Raw genomic sequence first — 16,096 nt, forward strand, 5'->3', positions numbered from 1 at the left:
AAGATTTTCTTCAGAACTTGCCGATGTGATCAGCTATTCAGAAAAAAATAAATCAGCATCTGTTGTGATACAACCATCCAGAACCTGCAAGAACTGTGAGAATGAAGACATCACAGCACTCTACCCCACTTTGGCTGTGTAATTGCAATGACTCAGAGCCTGAAGCCCATAAAGTACAAAACCAGCCTTAAGGCACTCTGTAAAAATGCTGGAGATACCGTGCAGAGTTACTGAACTATGGTAAATTCAGAGCCCTGGCTCCCAAAACCATGCCTCGCTTGCCTGTGTTCACCCGCAGGCAGGGGATCCGTGTCTGTAGGAAGCCACATGGTGGCAGCGCTGCCCCATGCCGGAGTGCGACCAGCCTGGGAACACGAGAGCCAAACCAGGTCCTCGCAGCTCATTTGAAGAGAGAATTTGAAAGACTTATTTTTGACAAGCGAACTTAGTCATGCATTTCAAGGATTAAACTGAATCTAGCAGAAGAAAGCACGCCAACTCTAAAGAATTCAAAATTTAAATTTCATACATAAATTTCCTTCTATCCTAATTAAAGCTATTTTGCTACCACATCACATAACCAAAGTACATAATTACAGAACCTCAGTTTCAGAAAATTTCCAATTCAGTGAATACTCTGCAGTACACCCATATAAATATACAATTATATAATTTTCCTATAGAGACCAATATTCTTTCTAAATTTGAAAGTCAGCTTGACATCTGTTTCATTCAGTCTGGGTGGTGAGTCCTTAATGGGCCACATGGCAGGCACATTCCTGGGTTCCCATGTGAAGCACAACAGCTTTTCCAGGAGAAAATATAAGTGTAGCTGAAAGATAGTTCATGACACGCTCTACTCCCTACAGACAGCTCAGTGACAGATTTAGAGGACCGTCCTGGACATGGAGAACCAGTGCCATGCAGGCACCCACATTGTGCCCACATGTCCCATTCTGCCTGCCCTCTGAGCATGCACCATGCAGTGATCCCAGTGCTGCTGCAGTGCCACATGCACGTGTGGAGCAGCAACACTGGCAGCGGGCTGTTGCAGGAGCCCTGCTGCCTGCTGGCTCCTGTCAGAGCAGGGCTGACCGCTAGTTTCAGTCGGAGAGTGTGTGTGCAGCGGCCAGGCCAGAGAGCAAGGGGGCTGCAGCAAGCTGAAGGGTGCCAGTGCCTGCGCCCCACAGACAGGCCGGGTGCGTGCCACGAGTGTTCACAGCGTGTGAGCTGGAATGGGCACCAGCTCTCCAGCGGCTCCGCCGGCAAAGGCGCTGCCTCGGACGTGGCCGAGCCGAAGCCTGTTATCAGTTCTACAAGCTTTAGGACACGAGACAAAGGCAGAAACTGATGCACAGGAAGTTCCAGCTGAACACGAGGAAGAACTTCTTTACTGTGCGGCTGACCGCGCACTGGAACAGGCCGTCCAGAGACGTTGTGGAGTCTCCCTCACCGGAGATACTCAAGAACCGTGCGGACCCAATTCTGCGCCATGTGCTCTGAACGATCCTGCTTGAGCAGGGAGTTCGGACCAGAAGACCCGCTGTGGTCCCTTCATTCGTGCCCCGCTCTGCGGTTCCGTGCGGAGCGCGCACGGCGGGCACGTCCGGGGGCGCACGGCAGCTCCGGGGGCGGCGGACGACAGCGGAAGCGCTGCAAGCGCGGCCCCCTCTGTCCCCTCCTCCCTCCCTCCCTCCCGCCGCCGCCACTTCCGGCGGCCGCTCTAGCCGCGCCGCGTCTATGCCCGCGGCGCTGGGGGATGTTTATTGTCGCGGGGAGTCGGCCCAGCACCCGGAACGCCGCCGGGCGACCGGCACCCACTGACCGGCACCGCGCTGCGCCCTGCCCTGCCCCGCCCCGCCCCGACCGCCGCCCGCCCGCACGGTAACGGCCGCCGCCCGCCGACGGGCCGCGCTCCTCCTCCTCCTCCTCCTCCCCCTCGCCGCCGTCTCGGGTCCGCGGGCCCGGCCGCAGCCGACGCCGCCGTTGAGCCCCCGCGTCGCGTCTCTCTCCGCCGCCGCCCCTGCCCGGCCGAGGTGAGGGAGGCGGCGCGGGGCCTCCCCCGCCTCTCCGCGGCCCTGCCGGTGCCTCCCGCCGCGGTGCCGATCGCGCCCGGGGCAGCGGGGCGTGCGTGGCCAGGGCCGCCGGGGCAGGGAGAGGAGGAAGGGGCAGGGCATCCAGCGGGGGAACGGCCCGTTCCCGGCCGGCCCGCCCGGCCCCGAGGGCTTTGTGGCGGCCCCGTGCCCCGCGGCGGTCGATGCCCGCACAGCCGGCGCTGCCGAGCGGCGGAGCTCGGCGTGGCCAGGCCGCCCTGCTGCCTGCGCTTTGTTTGTGCCGTGCCGGCCGCTGAAGTTTCGGGCTGGGGTTGAGGGGGGAGAAGGAATAGTTGTTGACCAGAGCGTTGTGACGCTGGCGCGTATAGGGCTTTGAGTGGGATTCCCAGCTGCGGGAATAGGAAGGGTACTCGTGCTTCTTCAGCTGGGACGCGCAAATGGTAAAAATGTTTGACTGGGAGGGGGTGAGAGACTTACCCGTTGCCTTAAAATATTTCGTTACAGCTAAACATTTTTACTTTTCTTACGACATTTAATCACGTTGGAATGGCCACCGAACTTATTTGTTCGGACTTTTGTCGTACTTAGGATGATTTTCCACATATTATAAAGACCAAAAGGATTCTTCTTGATGCTTAGCAGTCAAGTACGCCTGGATGTTTTAAGGGAAAGATGGCACAAACTTGAGTTCAAATGCATCTTGGTTTGAATATGAGTCAAATCATCTCTCTTTTGATGAGAGAAAGATTTGAGGAAAATGGCGTGTAATGAAATATTTAAAATACTCTTTCTTGTCTTGCTCTATATACTCTTTGGTTTTATTCTTGCAAATGGATTTCTGTTGGACAACCCTATGGAGATGCAGTGGGCTTATCCAAGAGCAGGATTGATGTCCTACTTGCTTTTGATATAGCTGGTATTATCACTCTGTGCGTGGATCTAATTGAACAAATCCTGGCTTTGCACGTATTTGAAAATTTTCTCCTTCAAAATATAAATAGTCATGACTCTGCAGATCCTGAAAGGTGAGAATAGTAGCTTCAAGATGGCCTTTTGCTTTAGGCACAGTTTAACTTGCCATTGTAGCAGAAAGTAAAAGCATGCACCACTAGCTTCAGTGGCTGGAACTAAGAAAGTTGTTTGGAGCAGAGGATGTTCTGCACAGACAATAGTAACTATGTTGCTCTTGTTTTCAGGGAGTCATTCACCAGCCGCTGTGATCTTAGTGTGCCTAAGAATTCCAGCAGATTTCAGAGTTGTGTCACCTCCAGCATTCCATATGGACTTGTTTCCTGAGGGGCTGAACACAAATCTTTAAAACGACATCTTCAGTGGAAGGATGTAATCATCTCTCTCCACTCCTGGCAGGCTTTATTTATTCTCCATTCTCATATGGAAACGTCCTGCAGAGGTTCATGTTAACTTCTTCAAAGATGCCTTCCAGGCATTAGTTTGACAAATGTCTACTGACACAGTAGTGACCAATATCCCTTCAGCTGGGCTGTTGAAATTCTTTGTGGAGTTGGTCAGTTTGTGAGCTGCTTTGGAGAAAGGTTAAAAATAACCAGTAAAAGTTGCTTATACTTAGGCTGATGGTGAAAAAGGTGTTTATTAAACTGTTCTGACATTAACATAACCATTGTTAGATATCCCCCATCTACCTTTATAGCTCTGAGTTTCTTGGATCAAAGGTAGTCAAGAGCTTAAAATAATACTTTGTTTATATACCCCATCCCAAGTGCCTTTCCTTTTTCTGTGATGATGGTGCTGTGGTTGGTTTGGAACTTTCTGAAGACAGACTGCTGGCTTTTTTAAGATTGTAAGATTTCCGTGCAGGGTATTTTGTCTTCACGTGTGTTTATAGAGTATCTAAAATAGTATGTCTATGATCCTAACAGTGGATGTAGAGGTAATGCTTTAAGAACTTGAGTGTTCATTGCTCCCTCCAAAGTATTTCTTATTCTGTGGAGTTTCTCTAGTTTCAGAGTAGGATACATTACAGTGTCAAATATCCTTGCATTAGCTTCTGTTGTTGTTTTTATTGATGTGTTATCATTATTAATCTAGCTGCTTTTTTTTTCCTTTCTTTTTTTTTTTCCTCTTAAGGTAATTTTTCAGATATATCCCTGAAATCTATGTTGAAAAGAAAGAACAATCCTCTAAAATTTCTCTGATAAAACAAAATAATGCAACCTTCTGCAGAGAGGTATTTCAGCTTGTTTCCTCTGTCGGGATAGATTGTGTTAAACTGGTGCAAAACAATTTGAAATCAAAGTCAGCTAGTTTCTTGTGTTGGAGAAAGTCAAATGAAGTACATAATCTAAAAGAAATGCTGTACATGTAGACAAATTATTTTTAAATTTAGCCTGTTATTAAATTAGCATTAGCTGGCAAAACATAATTTTAGAAATGAGATTTAGACTCCCATAATTCTACAGTTCAGATGAGAGAACCTTCAAAGGGCAAAATTAATCAATAAAATCTAAGCTGAGCTCAACTTAAGCCCTTACAAATCCAGAACTGGAAAGAACCTGATGTTTGGTTTCTACTCAGCCTCTCTGTTCTGCAAGTGTAACTGCATAAGTATGGGATATAAATAGGCTTATAAGTAAGGAACACTATTTTCCCCATTTTGCAAAAAAGATATGGAAATGCAGAAATTCAGGTTTTGGGAAATAACAGTCAGTGCTATGGTGGTGTGTATGAATAGCAGAGAATACAAGAGACAGCTGGGAAGGAGAAAGATCAGAATGTTCCAGCTGGTCATGCTTGCTGGAGATATGCGTAATAAGAGCAAGATATTTCTTTCTTGGATGTTGTTAGACCTTTTTAACAAATACGTTCTTCAGTTGTTTGCTTTTTTAATGTAGTCCATGTATTTGTATTTTTTAGGAAAGTTTAAGTTGCTTTTGTTCTGATGCTTCCTCTGAATTTAAAGTTATTTAAGGCTTACGAAAGAAAGGTAACAGGAGATCTTCTCCGTAGATTTCTTTTCCCTTTTTGTAAGTAAGGTGTGAGGCATTAAAATGAATGCTTAAATCAAAGACTGTGATATGTTAATGCTTACTTACTGCTTGATCACAAGTATCCAAGCCTAGAAACATTTTGATTTACCCAATCTTTCCAAACCATGCCTTGGAAGAGTTTTAACATTGCATTTGTATGCTTACTAGGAATGGGTGTGTTCAAAATCATTGACATAATATATAGAAGTTGAAATTAAAAAGCCCTTCCCCTAGTATCTGTTGTCTCAAGCTTTCAGAACATGGCTAATTAAAATGGAGGCACACCACTGCAATCTGTGTAATTTTTCTCGTCTTAATATCTATGCAAGTAGATTGTACTTCTAACCAAGATACATTGTAATTGCTGAAAACATCCTTACTGACAGCTCCACAGCCGCCTTTTTGCCTTAATAATAGATCTTTTTCTTTTAAATTGTAATTTTCCTCTCTTTGCAACCACTTTTTCCTTTGTTCTGAATGAGCATGTGACTTTTCTCCCTGGATCTTTTTAAGACAAGCCATGTTTTATGGGGACATTATCTTACAATACTATGGTTTGCTTAGATATTAGCGACCTTTTGGTGGTGTTATGCACAACTCTGATGTTCTTTCAGAATGTAGATGGAGGCTGAGTGTGCCAGCAGATCCTTGCTGATAATTGGGAGATGCTGCTGATTGGAGGTATCTTGTTGACAATCTTTCCTGGGTTCCAGTAAGAGCCAGGAGTTGGAGCCAGGGTGGAAAACAAATGCGGCTCTGAAGATGCCACGGGTTCCAGCTCCGTGCTGGCCCTGCCTGCATGCCATTCAAAATCTGCACATGTGCTATCTTTGGATCTGGTGCCGTAAATTACTTTCCCAATCTGTAGTCGTCCATCAAAACCAGATGGGATAAGTAATTTCTAACTTTGAGGATTCATGTAATTTTTGGTTCAATAAAAAAGATTAATAAAGGGATCTGGGAGTACTAATTAGTTACTGTTCTCTTCTTTGCCTGCATTCCCTCCGCCCCCACACATAACCTTTGGTTTTTATGTTTTCCTCTTGCTGTTTCTTCATCTCTTTTCTGTATTATCATCCATCTTGTCTTTTCTTATATTGGACAAGCCAACAATTACAGAATAATTCTTTCAGCAGGGAACAAGCTGCAGAGTGTAAGCAGGAACCACCACAGCAGCTGACGCAGTTCGCTGTGCACATCTGCTGTGTAGTTTGTTACTTCTGTGTTGTCAGTGAGTGCTAGTTGAAGGTGCACCTTGAGTTCTCCATTACAGACTTATGTCATGATGTTCAGGAAGGCAAAGTCAGATGAAAATACTGATAGTAGCATTAATGTTGTATCTTGACGATTTTTAATATAGAACCAATATATAAGGCCAAAACATACAAAGTGATATAAATACATTACAGTCTGTTAGGTATGTTATTGTTCTTGATGTACAGTGTCCTGCTTCTTCCATGGCAGTGACCATGTGGAGCATTTCACATATGTGTCAGGTTTTTGGGTTTTTTTCCTTTGCTTTCCTTTTTATTTATTTTGGATGAAATAATGGTAAAATATTTATGTGGGTCCTTTTCACTGTATACCAATGATCTTGCTCTTGTCCCCTCTCATTTCTTCACCTGAGATCTATTTGAGATGCTTGCTGTCTTGGCTTTGTATGGTTCCAGAAGAGATGTCGGGTGTTCTTGGGCTGGGATGAGTGGTAGCCCAGCTGCTGGGGTTAGGATTCTCTTTCCCAGCGAGGTGTGTGTGAGGAGTGTTGTCTTTGAGCATGGATGCTTCCTGGGTGCCTTAGGTTTGCAGTGCATGCACTGGGTGGCCATCCCATGCCTTCACAGTTACCTGTGCTTTTCCTCAGGAGCATTCCATCTCACTCTGCCTGTACAGTGCCTTCCTGTGGGCAGTGCAGACAGTCAGCCCAGGCTGCTGCTGCCACCAGGACATTTTGTGTAATTTTTTTGAGCTGTTATTGGGAGAGATAGGCCAGGAGTGCTGGGTGAAGATGGGAAAGCTGTGGTAGCAGGCTGTCTACAGACTGCAGTTTGTGTAACTGGTGTTAGTTCAAAGTTATTCATAGGCTCATCCATTCCAACACAAATGTCAAACTGTTCAGAATTATCAACTTCAGCAGTCAGAGAAGTGTATTTTCCTGAGGTGTCTAATGACATCCTCAAATGAGCTGAGGAAAGATTATCCACTGGAGCTATGGAAGAAGTTTCAGTAATCTTTACAGTGTCTTAATATACTTAGTTAGAATTGCAGCATATTTAACTGGCAATTGAAAATACTCTTATATAAATGTGTGTCTATGCACTTCATTTCTGTTAAGTCTGGCAACATGGCTTTGAACAAGTTACCTCCTATTTTCGAGCACAAAGGATGCAGACCTCCCCCTCCCCTCACATAGTTAAATGAGTCAGAATATCATGTCTTCTGCTTCTTGTCTCTTTTAAGGGGCAAATGTATACAATGGCATTAACAGGCAATTTTCTATTGGTATGTTTAATTTTATCATTTTTCCTTCTCAGGATGTGATCTTCGTGGTGAGCTGGTGGGAAAATTGAGTTGTAAATCACCCCAATGGATGCAGACAGTGATGTTGCACTGGACATTTTAATCACAAATGTAGTGTGTGTTTTTAGAACAAGATGTCATTTAAACTTGAGGAAGATTGCATTAGAGGGAGCAAATGTGATATACAAGCGTGATGTTGGGGTAAGAGATTCAGCATACCTTAATTATCTGGTTTTAGAAATGTTTCTTAAGCTAAACATTCTCTGCCTAATACCTGTGTATGGTGGATAGAGAAAAGCAGAATTTTCTTTCTCTATTTTGCTTGCTGTAGGTATTTAGTTACTTGTAAAGAAATGGGAGTGATGAAATGCTGTCTCAGGAGACAGCACTTGGTGAGGTGAATATTGGGTACAAGGTATGTGATGAGACCTCTTAGACATCAGGGTCTGTTTTGCCTCCCAAAATTTGATGGCTGTGTCAAGAAAATATATCTTGATACAGAGTCAGCAATGTCAAATCATTGTAATTAGAAAAAGATCAGCATGGTGCTTGTAGTTTTCAGCTTTTTATTCAGTGAAAAATGCCTTCATTTAATCTATTCTGTGTACACTGAATCATTGGCTATTTCATGCTTATTTTGCTCTTCTCAGTAGGGTAAAAAACTTACAAAGCTAGGCTTTTTAAGTACTGAAAGAGATGAAGGAGCAGTTCAAGCCTATCAAAACTAAAAGGAGTTTTAGTGTAACTTTAGTTGATTTGGGTAACAGTGGTTTTTTTTTCTGGTATGAAATTTAATTGCTGCTAATTTCCAATTTTTCTACTTTTCTTTTTTAGAAGGTTTTAATGAAGCTTAGGAAACCTAGGATTACGGCCACAATTTGGTCCTCAGGAAAAGTTATTTGCACAGGAGCCACAAGGTGAGTTCATGAAGATTCTTTCCCTACCCCTAAATCCTAGTGTATTTTAAAATACAACATTATAATTGAAGAAGAGGTGGTACTAACTGCTGCTTAAATTGGCTCACACTGCATCACATGTAGATCCTAGATTTGGGAGGAAGTATTCTATGTGAAGTGTTTGTGTCAGATAGTGTTGAAATCTTAAACAACATCAGTTTAGCTGCTTTGGGAGAACAGCAGGGAAAACTGCCTTGTTAAGAAAATCCTAAGGAGATTTGAGAAGCCTTTAAGAATTCTGTGTGTTTAGCTAGAAGTTGAGACTTGGGAAGGGATGACCTTTCCCAAGGATATCTCTTTATTTTTTTTAAAAACCCACCTGAATTTAATCAAGTTTTACTATGTTGAGGGACTGAAAAGAAGCAAAAGCAGATTCTCAGTTCAGAGACATCTGACACTCACTAAACTCTTAAGAGCTGAATTCCTTTAATATATGTCTGCATTTCAAAGTGAGGATTAGTTGAGGTAAAAGAGTAAATTTGCATACTTTCTGTGTATGATCTCCATTCCAAAATTAGAGGATTGTTCCGGCTGTTAACTCCAGACTACCCATGATCTTATTTATCTGTTAAGGGTACTTAAAACCATGTGTGATTAAAACATGTCTCTCACTTCAGCTTGAGCCAAGTGCCAAGATACTCTGCAAATAGGGCATGAAGGACTCCATTGGAATGTCTATCTAGTTAAAATGTAATACTTACAGTAGGATGAAGTGAAGGCTGTCCATGAGATCACAGTTGATGTGCTACATTATATAATGGCTCATCTTGTAATCTGAGTAGCTATTGTGGTGTGTGTGTGTGTGCACAACTATATACTCTGTTTCTGCTAATGCTAGATCCTTTTCTTTCTCCTTTATAGTGAAGAAGAAGCTAAATTTGGTGCCAGACGACTAGCTCGTAGTCTACAGAAACTAGGTTTTCAGGTAATTCTGATGAAAAAGGACTTGCATGACTCAAGCAATGCTGGTAGTTTTTTTTAAAGAAAGAAACAAAGAGGAGGGAGCATAATGATTTAGCAGTTAACGTGTTTTCACTCAAATGGCCCTTTTGTGTAGGAATACATTTTCCAGATGGTGGTTAAAGAGAAGCTGTTTTGTTTTGTGGATTTGAGTTTTGTTTGGCAGCTCACAGCGGTGCTTCTTCACTGGATAATGAACTACAAAATTTGTTTAATATATGAACAGATGTGTCTTAGATAGAATTTACAATGTCTCAAAAGATTTATTTGGAAAATGCTGAAACTTTACTGTAATTTGAACATAATTTTCACTCATTTCTAATGGAATAGCAGATACATTCCCATCTGAATAAGGGCAAGTTTGAGCTTCTTAAATTAAAGAGGAAGGGAGAAAAGTGCTCCTGCACTGTCATGTTGCACAGCTGGAAATATGCCAAATAAAATACTTAGGACAGGAAACACCCTCATTTATCTGGGTTTGGGTTAACATTGCCAGTCAGAAACACCACTTGCATTTCATAGTAAGGGTTGAAAAACAGCAACATGAACCACTTAAAATTACATGACTTGGTGCTCTAAAACTTCCTGAAACTCTGTTGTGCTGTTTAAACACAGATTCAGTTTAGGGACAGACAATTAAATAGACACAGCAGCTGTCATTTTCAGGGAAAGACTACTTTTGATTATAGTACATAAAGGCAGTGGTGGCAGCCTATGCTGGTAATGCTGCATCAGACCCAGCAAAAGTGTGACATTCCTGCTGTCACAAATGTGTACTTTGAGCCCAGCCCTTTAAAGTTGGAATGGAATGTTAAGTCAGTGAGGTGCACAGTAAGTACTTCCAGGGTGGATACACCAAGTTTTGTCATAAAGTGAGCAGTTTGTATTTTAAAGATTAAGTTGATTTAAGGCTAAGTTGCTTCTTTCTAACTATCTTTCCAACTATATTTCTAAGTGTAGATTGAAGAAGAACGGCCATTTAATGTTTAGGCAACCTCAGAAAATGAGCAAAAGTTTCCCCAGTGACATTGCCAACACTGACCTGTCAGCAGTGCAGTTTTTTGTATAGCAGTTGTCTGTTGGCTATTTTGTTGTCATCTAAAGGGTCTGTGGTAGAGAATAACTGAAAGTTATTCAAATAGTTTGGGTTGGGTTTCAGAAAGTTACTGAGTAGAAAACCAGTTTGCTCTACTCGCCCCTGGACATTAAAGCAAAAGTTGTTGCCTTTTTTCTTATTCTTGCTTTAATACAAATGGTATATAGCAACAAGGCATTAAAGAAGTTTGCAATAATATTTAAGCTTTTCCTCTGCTTACTTTGATGTTCCATGAGCTGCTAAATTTAGTTTATTTTCAGTGGGGAGGTGTTTAGTACATCAGTTTGAGTTCTTTCTGTGTCTCATCCTTAAACTGTTCTAACCATACTGTTGTAGTGACCATGGTACAACTGTGAGGTATCTAGTTCAGCAGTTACTCCACCACAGAAGGATAATGTAAATGTTCTGAGTCCATTAAGTGCTCTTTAGATGCATATTAGAAAAGCATCAGTCTGAAGATTCTAATTTTGACCCATCAAAATATTCTCAGTAGTAGCCTTGTCTTTTTTTTTTTTTTTTTTTGCAACCCATGCATCTGACTTGCTGTAAATTCTAATGTCTTTTTTTCCTGTCTCTTTTGAAAAGGTAATTTTCACAGATTTTAAAGTTGTGAATGTTTTAGCAGTGTGCAACATGCCCTTTGAGATAAGATTGCCAGAATTTACGAAGAATAACAGACCTCATGCGAGGTATGTAGGATTTTAAAGAATTTTAGTCCTGGACTACTTCTTAATCTTTTATTTTTCAGTTCTAGATCTCTCTTTTTTACTTTTCATTTTGTTTTCTAGTTATGAACCAGAACTTCATCCTGCCGTGTGTTACAGAATAAAATCTCTCAGAGCTACCTTACAGATTTTTTCCACAGGCAGTATCACAGTTACAGGTATTTTAATGTAAAAAAATAAATATTTAACTTGTTGGGAATATTTAACTTTAGAGCCAGTAGGTTTGGGAAAACAAGATTTTTAAAACAGTCAAACAATTGTGTTGAAAGAATTTAGTTTCCCTGTGCTAGCACCTTGTTTGTTTTTGAGTGAAAGTGCCAGAAGAGTTGTAGAGAAAGTATTATTATTGGTAGGCTCAAAAAATTAGTTAGACCGAATGTTTTTTTTTAATGAAACCAAAAGTAAGGTAGCACTTAAGAATGCAGGTAATTATTGTTTATTTAAATATTTGAATTTTCTTCCTTTTTTCTTCTGTTTGTAGAGATGTTAACTACACTGCATTTAGCATTAACATCCCTTTCATAAATACATATTTCCAAACTGCAGATTTATGGAAACTCATAGGATAGTATAGCACTTTGTATAGCATAGCATAAATGAGGCTGACCAATAATTTACAGTTCTTCAGACTTGTGCTCTCTTCTTTTAAAGCTCAGCTAAGAGAACAACCGCTGAATCACAGGCATCAGTGATTTTTCCCATGTAATCGAGACATGGTTGTTCTGGGTCTTGGAGAGGCTAGCAATATTTTCTTCTTTCTTCATCATTTTCATTTTTCATTCTCTTTTCTGTTTGCTTGTGAGATATCCACCACCAGTGTCCAGGTACAAGAAGTCATTTTTTCAGACAATACATGTTAAAATGATCCAAAACAAAAAAAACATTTCGTATCACATTTGCAGGAATTATGTCTTGAAGTTGTTAGCGCTCAGCTGCTGGTTCAGAAGCTGAGTAAGGATTTCTTTTATTTTCACATCTTAATTCAAATGCCTATGTCTATGCAGAACATTTCCCACAAAATATTGGAAGCAGTGTTTTCTGAAGAAGACAAACTTCCATCAGATTCAGTAATCTAAAAATGAAGGACTAAAAAGTACTTCAAGATTGTAGTATATGTTGGGAACAGTGCAATTGTTCTAGCCAAAACTAGAAACTAAATTTAAAATAAAGAAGAAGCAGTATCACTGCAGTAATAAAAAGCTCTCAGCATGTCTTGTCAGCCTCCTAATGAGATTCGGCTTCTCTGTAGGATTCTTATTACTTCATTGCTTACAGAATCACTTCCATATTTTGAGAAATTTTCTTTTCAAATAGGAAGGTAAATATGGTAAACATAGAAGTTTTGCATCCTTCTAGCTTAGTTGTTGCAGTGAGTTTGAAAAATTAACTCAGACCTCTGTTGATTTTCTAGGCTTCTGCTTTGCCTCTTCTAGAGGAAAAAAATGTTCTGAGTCTTATGTTTCTTATTCTAAGAAAGATTTAAATTATTTTTCAGCCATAGTACACACTTTCTCAAGTGTGCTCAGATGAAGTTTCCTCTAAAGATTCATGTTTCTGTAGTACTAGTACTTGTAATACCTCTGCCTCAGAGAATTTTGAGATAATTAGAAATGTTACAAAAAACCCAGGCAGGTGAGTTCTTTTCCTGAGACAAGAATTAAAAAGATTTTGTTACTTTCATGAAAGATAGTAAAAATCACTAGCATGTGATTTTTACCATCTTTCATGAAAGTAACAAAAAGAAGTATTGTTTCTTTGACTCCAAAATGATAAATGAGGGGTTGTTTATGGGGATTGTGTTGTTTTGGTTTGTTCTTTCCTTCTCTTATATGCCCTAGAATGATGATCCATTTTTTATACCTCTTCAGCCTTAGAGAGAGTAGTATTTTTTTTGCTGGAACTATTTGCCTACTCATATTCTCACTTTTTGAAGGCTTCTCCTTTCCTGAGAATTCTCTTTTCTAATAGCAGACAAATTTAAGGAGGGTACAGTATCTATCCAGAAGACAGGTATCTTTCACTAGGCTTGTTTTATCTGGATGCTTCACTCAACCAGTATGAAAATATAGGAAGAAGCCTATTCTTTTCCATTTGCTTTCTGACTGAGCATGTAAAACAATAATTACTTAAGTAACTTATCCTTAAGTTGTTGTTTGTGGGAGTAATTTTGAACAGTTCTCTATACTTGGAAGAAACTTTTGAAGTCTAAAGTGGGGTTACAGAAACCCTGCATTCCTACTCATCAAAGCATATGAGAAGTTGCTGTTCTCCTTTACCTGCATCACCAAGCTTCTATTCAGAATTAATATCTTCCATGATGTTACTGCTCACTTATTTGAAATCTTAGTTTTTCATTGGCTAAAGTGGTCTGGTACTACTAGCAAGCATTGCTAGGTCATTTTTCATTTTCTTTGCCTGGATACTCACAGATCGTGTTAGATAACCTTCATATGCTTCGTCCTGAGATGATAAAACCATTCCCTGGCTTGCAGGTTTTGTCGTGAGATCAGTGATGAAGCTATTTGCAAAACCTGGGATAGAAAGTAATAGTTTATAATTTTCAAACCTATAAAAACCTTGCTTGAAATGTACTTCAGTTAAATCCAGCATTATTTAACAGTATCTCTTGTTGGTAGGTTTTTAAAGCAAGAGCGAAAAGTGGCTAGGCTTGAAGAAGTACAAATTCTTAGAAGATTGACATAAGTAAAAGAACTAATTTACCTCTGCCACTCAGCCTTTTCTCTGGGCTGTTTAAGCCAGTAAATTGAAAATCAGCCATGTTGTTATGAAATTAAATGACAGTATTATTTAATTGTAATTATCCATTGACAAATGTAGAACATCTTGCAGATTTACAAGAAGACTTTCACATGAAAAGAAAATCTGTTAAGTTTTCTTAACAGATCAGAGAAAATCTGTTAAGTTAGGAGAAATGGGGGAGAACTTGTTATTGTCTGTGGTATGAAGTTGCGATTGCTAATAATATTAAGGTTTTTTTAAAGGTACTGTTGTTATTTTAATTTCTGATTCCCTGAATTTTCTCTTCCTACTGCCTTTTTTCTTTTTTTTTAAACTGTGTCTTAGGGCCAAACGTAAAGGCTGTTGCCAGTGCTGTGGAACAGATTTATCCATTCGTGTTTGAAAGCAGGAAATAAATTTTGTAATTCACCACTTGATGGTTAGGTTCCCTAACCAAGCACCTTCAAAGACTGCTGCACATTGGACTAAAAGCAAAAAGGAAAACTGGACCAACCATAGCAGAGGAATACAGACTCTTTTACTTGCTCATGGCCACAGTATAGACTCCAGTTCTTTTGGATTTTACTCTTAACAGTGCTGTATTGTAAAAACGGAAGTTTACAAGATATGAAATTGCTGCTTTTAAAAAGACATTCTATTTATTTTTGCAGTAATTTCTGTGTATTCATAAGCAAAGCTGTCACGATGTGCACTACCTTTAAGACATTTTTTTTTTAGCTTGAGCTTGTGTTTTATTTGTGAATAGTCTTTTACATTTTTGTATGCTGAATATTGGGCACCAAAGAAGCTGTAAAAGTTATCTTTTTCACCTGATGAATGTGCACAAATAAAAGTTTGGAAAATATTTCTCTTCATACCTGTTCTGTTATATTCCTTCCCTTTTTATATTACAATTAAAATTGTATAGTTGCAAATTAATTTGAAACAATGTAAGAATAGTCTTTTGCTGATACCTTCTGTTTCTGTTTGTAGTATGTGTAAAACTTTGTGCTTGGGCTAGATTGAAATCTATAGTAGTGACGTATGTTTATCTGAGGATGAAATTTGGTTTGTTCCCAGTTCTCTTAACTACATGCCAGACTTTAAGTATTTTCTTGTTGTTACATGAAGAGAAGACATTTCTAAATATAAAGGTCTACAGCAAGTGTTTTCCTGTAGATGAACCGTAGAATATGCTGAGTTGGGAGGGAGCCATCAGGATCACCGAGTCCAACTCCTGGCCCTGTGCATGACACCCCAGCAGTCACAGCCTGTGCCTGAGAGCAGTGTCCAAATGCTTCTTGAACTCTGTCAGGCTGGAGCTGTCACCACTTCCCTGGGGAGCCTGTGCCAGTGCCCAAGCACACTCTGGGTGAAAAACTTTTTCCTGATACCTGTCCTAACCCTCCTCCGACTCAGCTTCACGCTGTTTCCTCAAGTCCTCTCACTGGCCACGAGAGTGAAGAGATCGGTACGTGCCCTTCTGCTTCCCCTCGTGAGGATGCTGAAGACCACAATGAGGTCTCTCCTCAGTCTCCTCTTCTCCAAGCTGAACAAACCAAGTGACCTCAGCCCCTCATAAGGCTTCCCCTCCAGACCCTTCACCATCCTTGTGGCCCACCCTTGGACGCTGTCTGATAGCTTAATTACGTTATCAACTTATGAAGCTACTGTAGAAAAAACAACTGCCTTGTCCACCTACTCAATGCAAAAGAAAAATTTTAAATGTGAACTTCAGGAAAATTGTTGTGCTTCAACTGGAGAAGATGATGTGGTCACTCTAATCCAGCCCCAGCCTATTGCTGAATGATTAACACAGACCTTTTCTACACTCTTCTTACTGTATACTGTTTTGATGACAGGAGCTGCCAACAAGCAGTGAAGCTTGATTCTGGCATGTATTGTTATTAGTATTAATCTTGGACTTGAAAGCCAGTAGATGTTTCTCTCAGTAAGTGCACATTTGAAGCAGAAGAGAGGTGAATGCCTAAAAGTAACTGCAAATGCTACTTTTAAAAAGATACAATAAATATGTATAAATGTA

At 40.6% G+C, this 16,096-nt stretch overlaps 1 protein-coding gene across 3 annotated transcripts; it reads left to right on the forward strand.

Annotated features, from left to right (window-relative positions):
- The first annotated feature begins 1,707 nt into the window (after positions 1-1,707).
- Positions 1,708-16,096, forward strand: TBPL1 (TATA-box binding protein like 1). 3 transcript variants are annotated; one of them, XM_064708099.1, is made up of 7 exons: positions 1,708-2,036; positions 7,591-7,777; positions 8,411-8,493; positions 9,394-9,457; positions 11,174-11,277; positions 11,377-11,471; positions 14,398-16,096. In XM_064708099.1, the coding sequence occupies exons 2-7, from the start codon at positions 7,643-7,645 to the stop codon at positions 14,466-14,468; spliced, it is 552 nt and encodes a 183-aa protein (XP_064564169.1). In that variant the 5' UTR covers positions 1,708-2,036; positions 7,591-7,642; the 3' UTR covers positions 14,469-16,096. The 3 variants fall into 3 exon arrangements, with proteins under 3 accessions (XP_064564169.1, XP_064564170.1, XP_064564171.1); XM_064708100.1 differs by having other exon boundaries at positions 1,708-1,884; XM_064708101.1 differs by lacking the exon at positions 1,708-2,036 and adding an exon at positions 2,232-2,494.

This window comes from Zonotrichia leucophrys, chromosome 3 (genome assembly GCF_028769735.1).
Source record: "Zonotrichia leucophrys gambelii isolate GWCS_2022_RI chromosome 3, RI_Zleu_2.0, whole genome shotgun sequence".
In the NCBI taxonomy this organism is placed as follows: Eukaryota; Metazoa; Chordata; class Aves; order Passeriformes; family Passerellidae; genus Zonotrichia; species Zonotrichia leucophrys.

What these genes read in the sequence shown, in the direction of transcription:
- TBPL1 (XM_064708099.1), top strand. Translation starts at nt 7,643, where the DNA reads ATGGATGCAGACAGTGATGTTGCACTGGACATTTTAATCACAAATGTA. An exon ending in TATACAAGCGTGATGTTGGG is followed by an intron (nt 7,778 to 8,410) that starts GTAAGAGATTCA and finishes TTTCTTTTTTAG; the next exon opens with AAGGTTTTAATGAAGCTTAG. An exon ending in AGGCAGTATCACAGTTACAG is followed by an intron (nt 11,472 to 14,397) that starts GTATTTTAATGT and finishes ACTGTGTCTTAG; the next exon opens with GGCCAAACGTAAAGGCTGTT.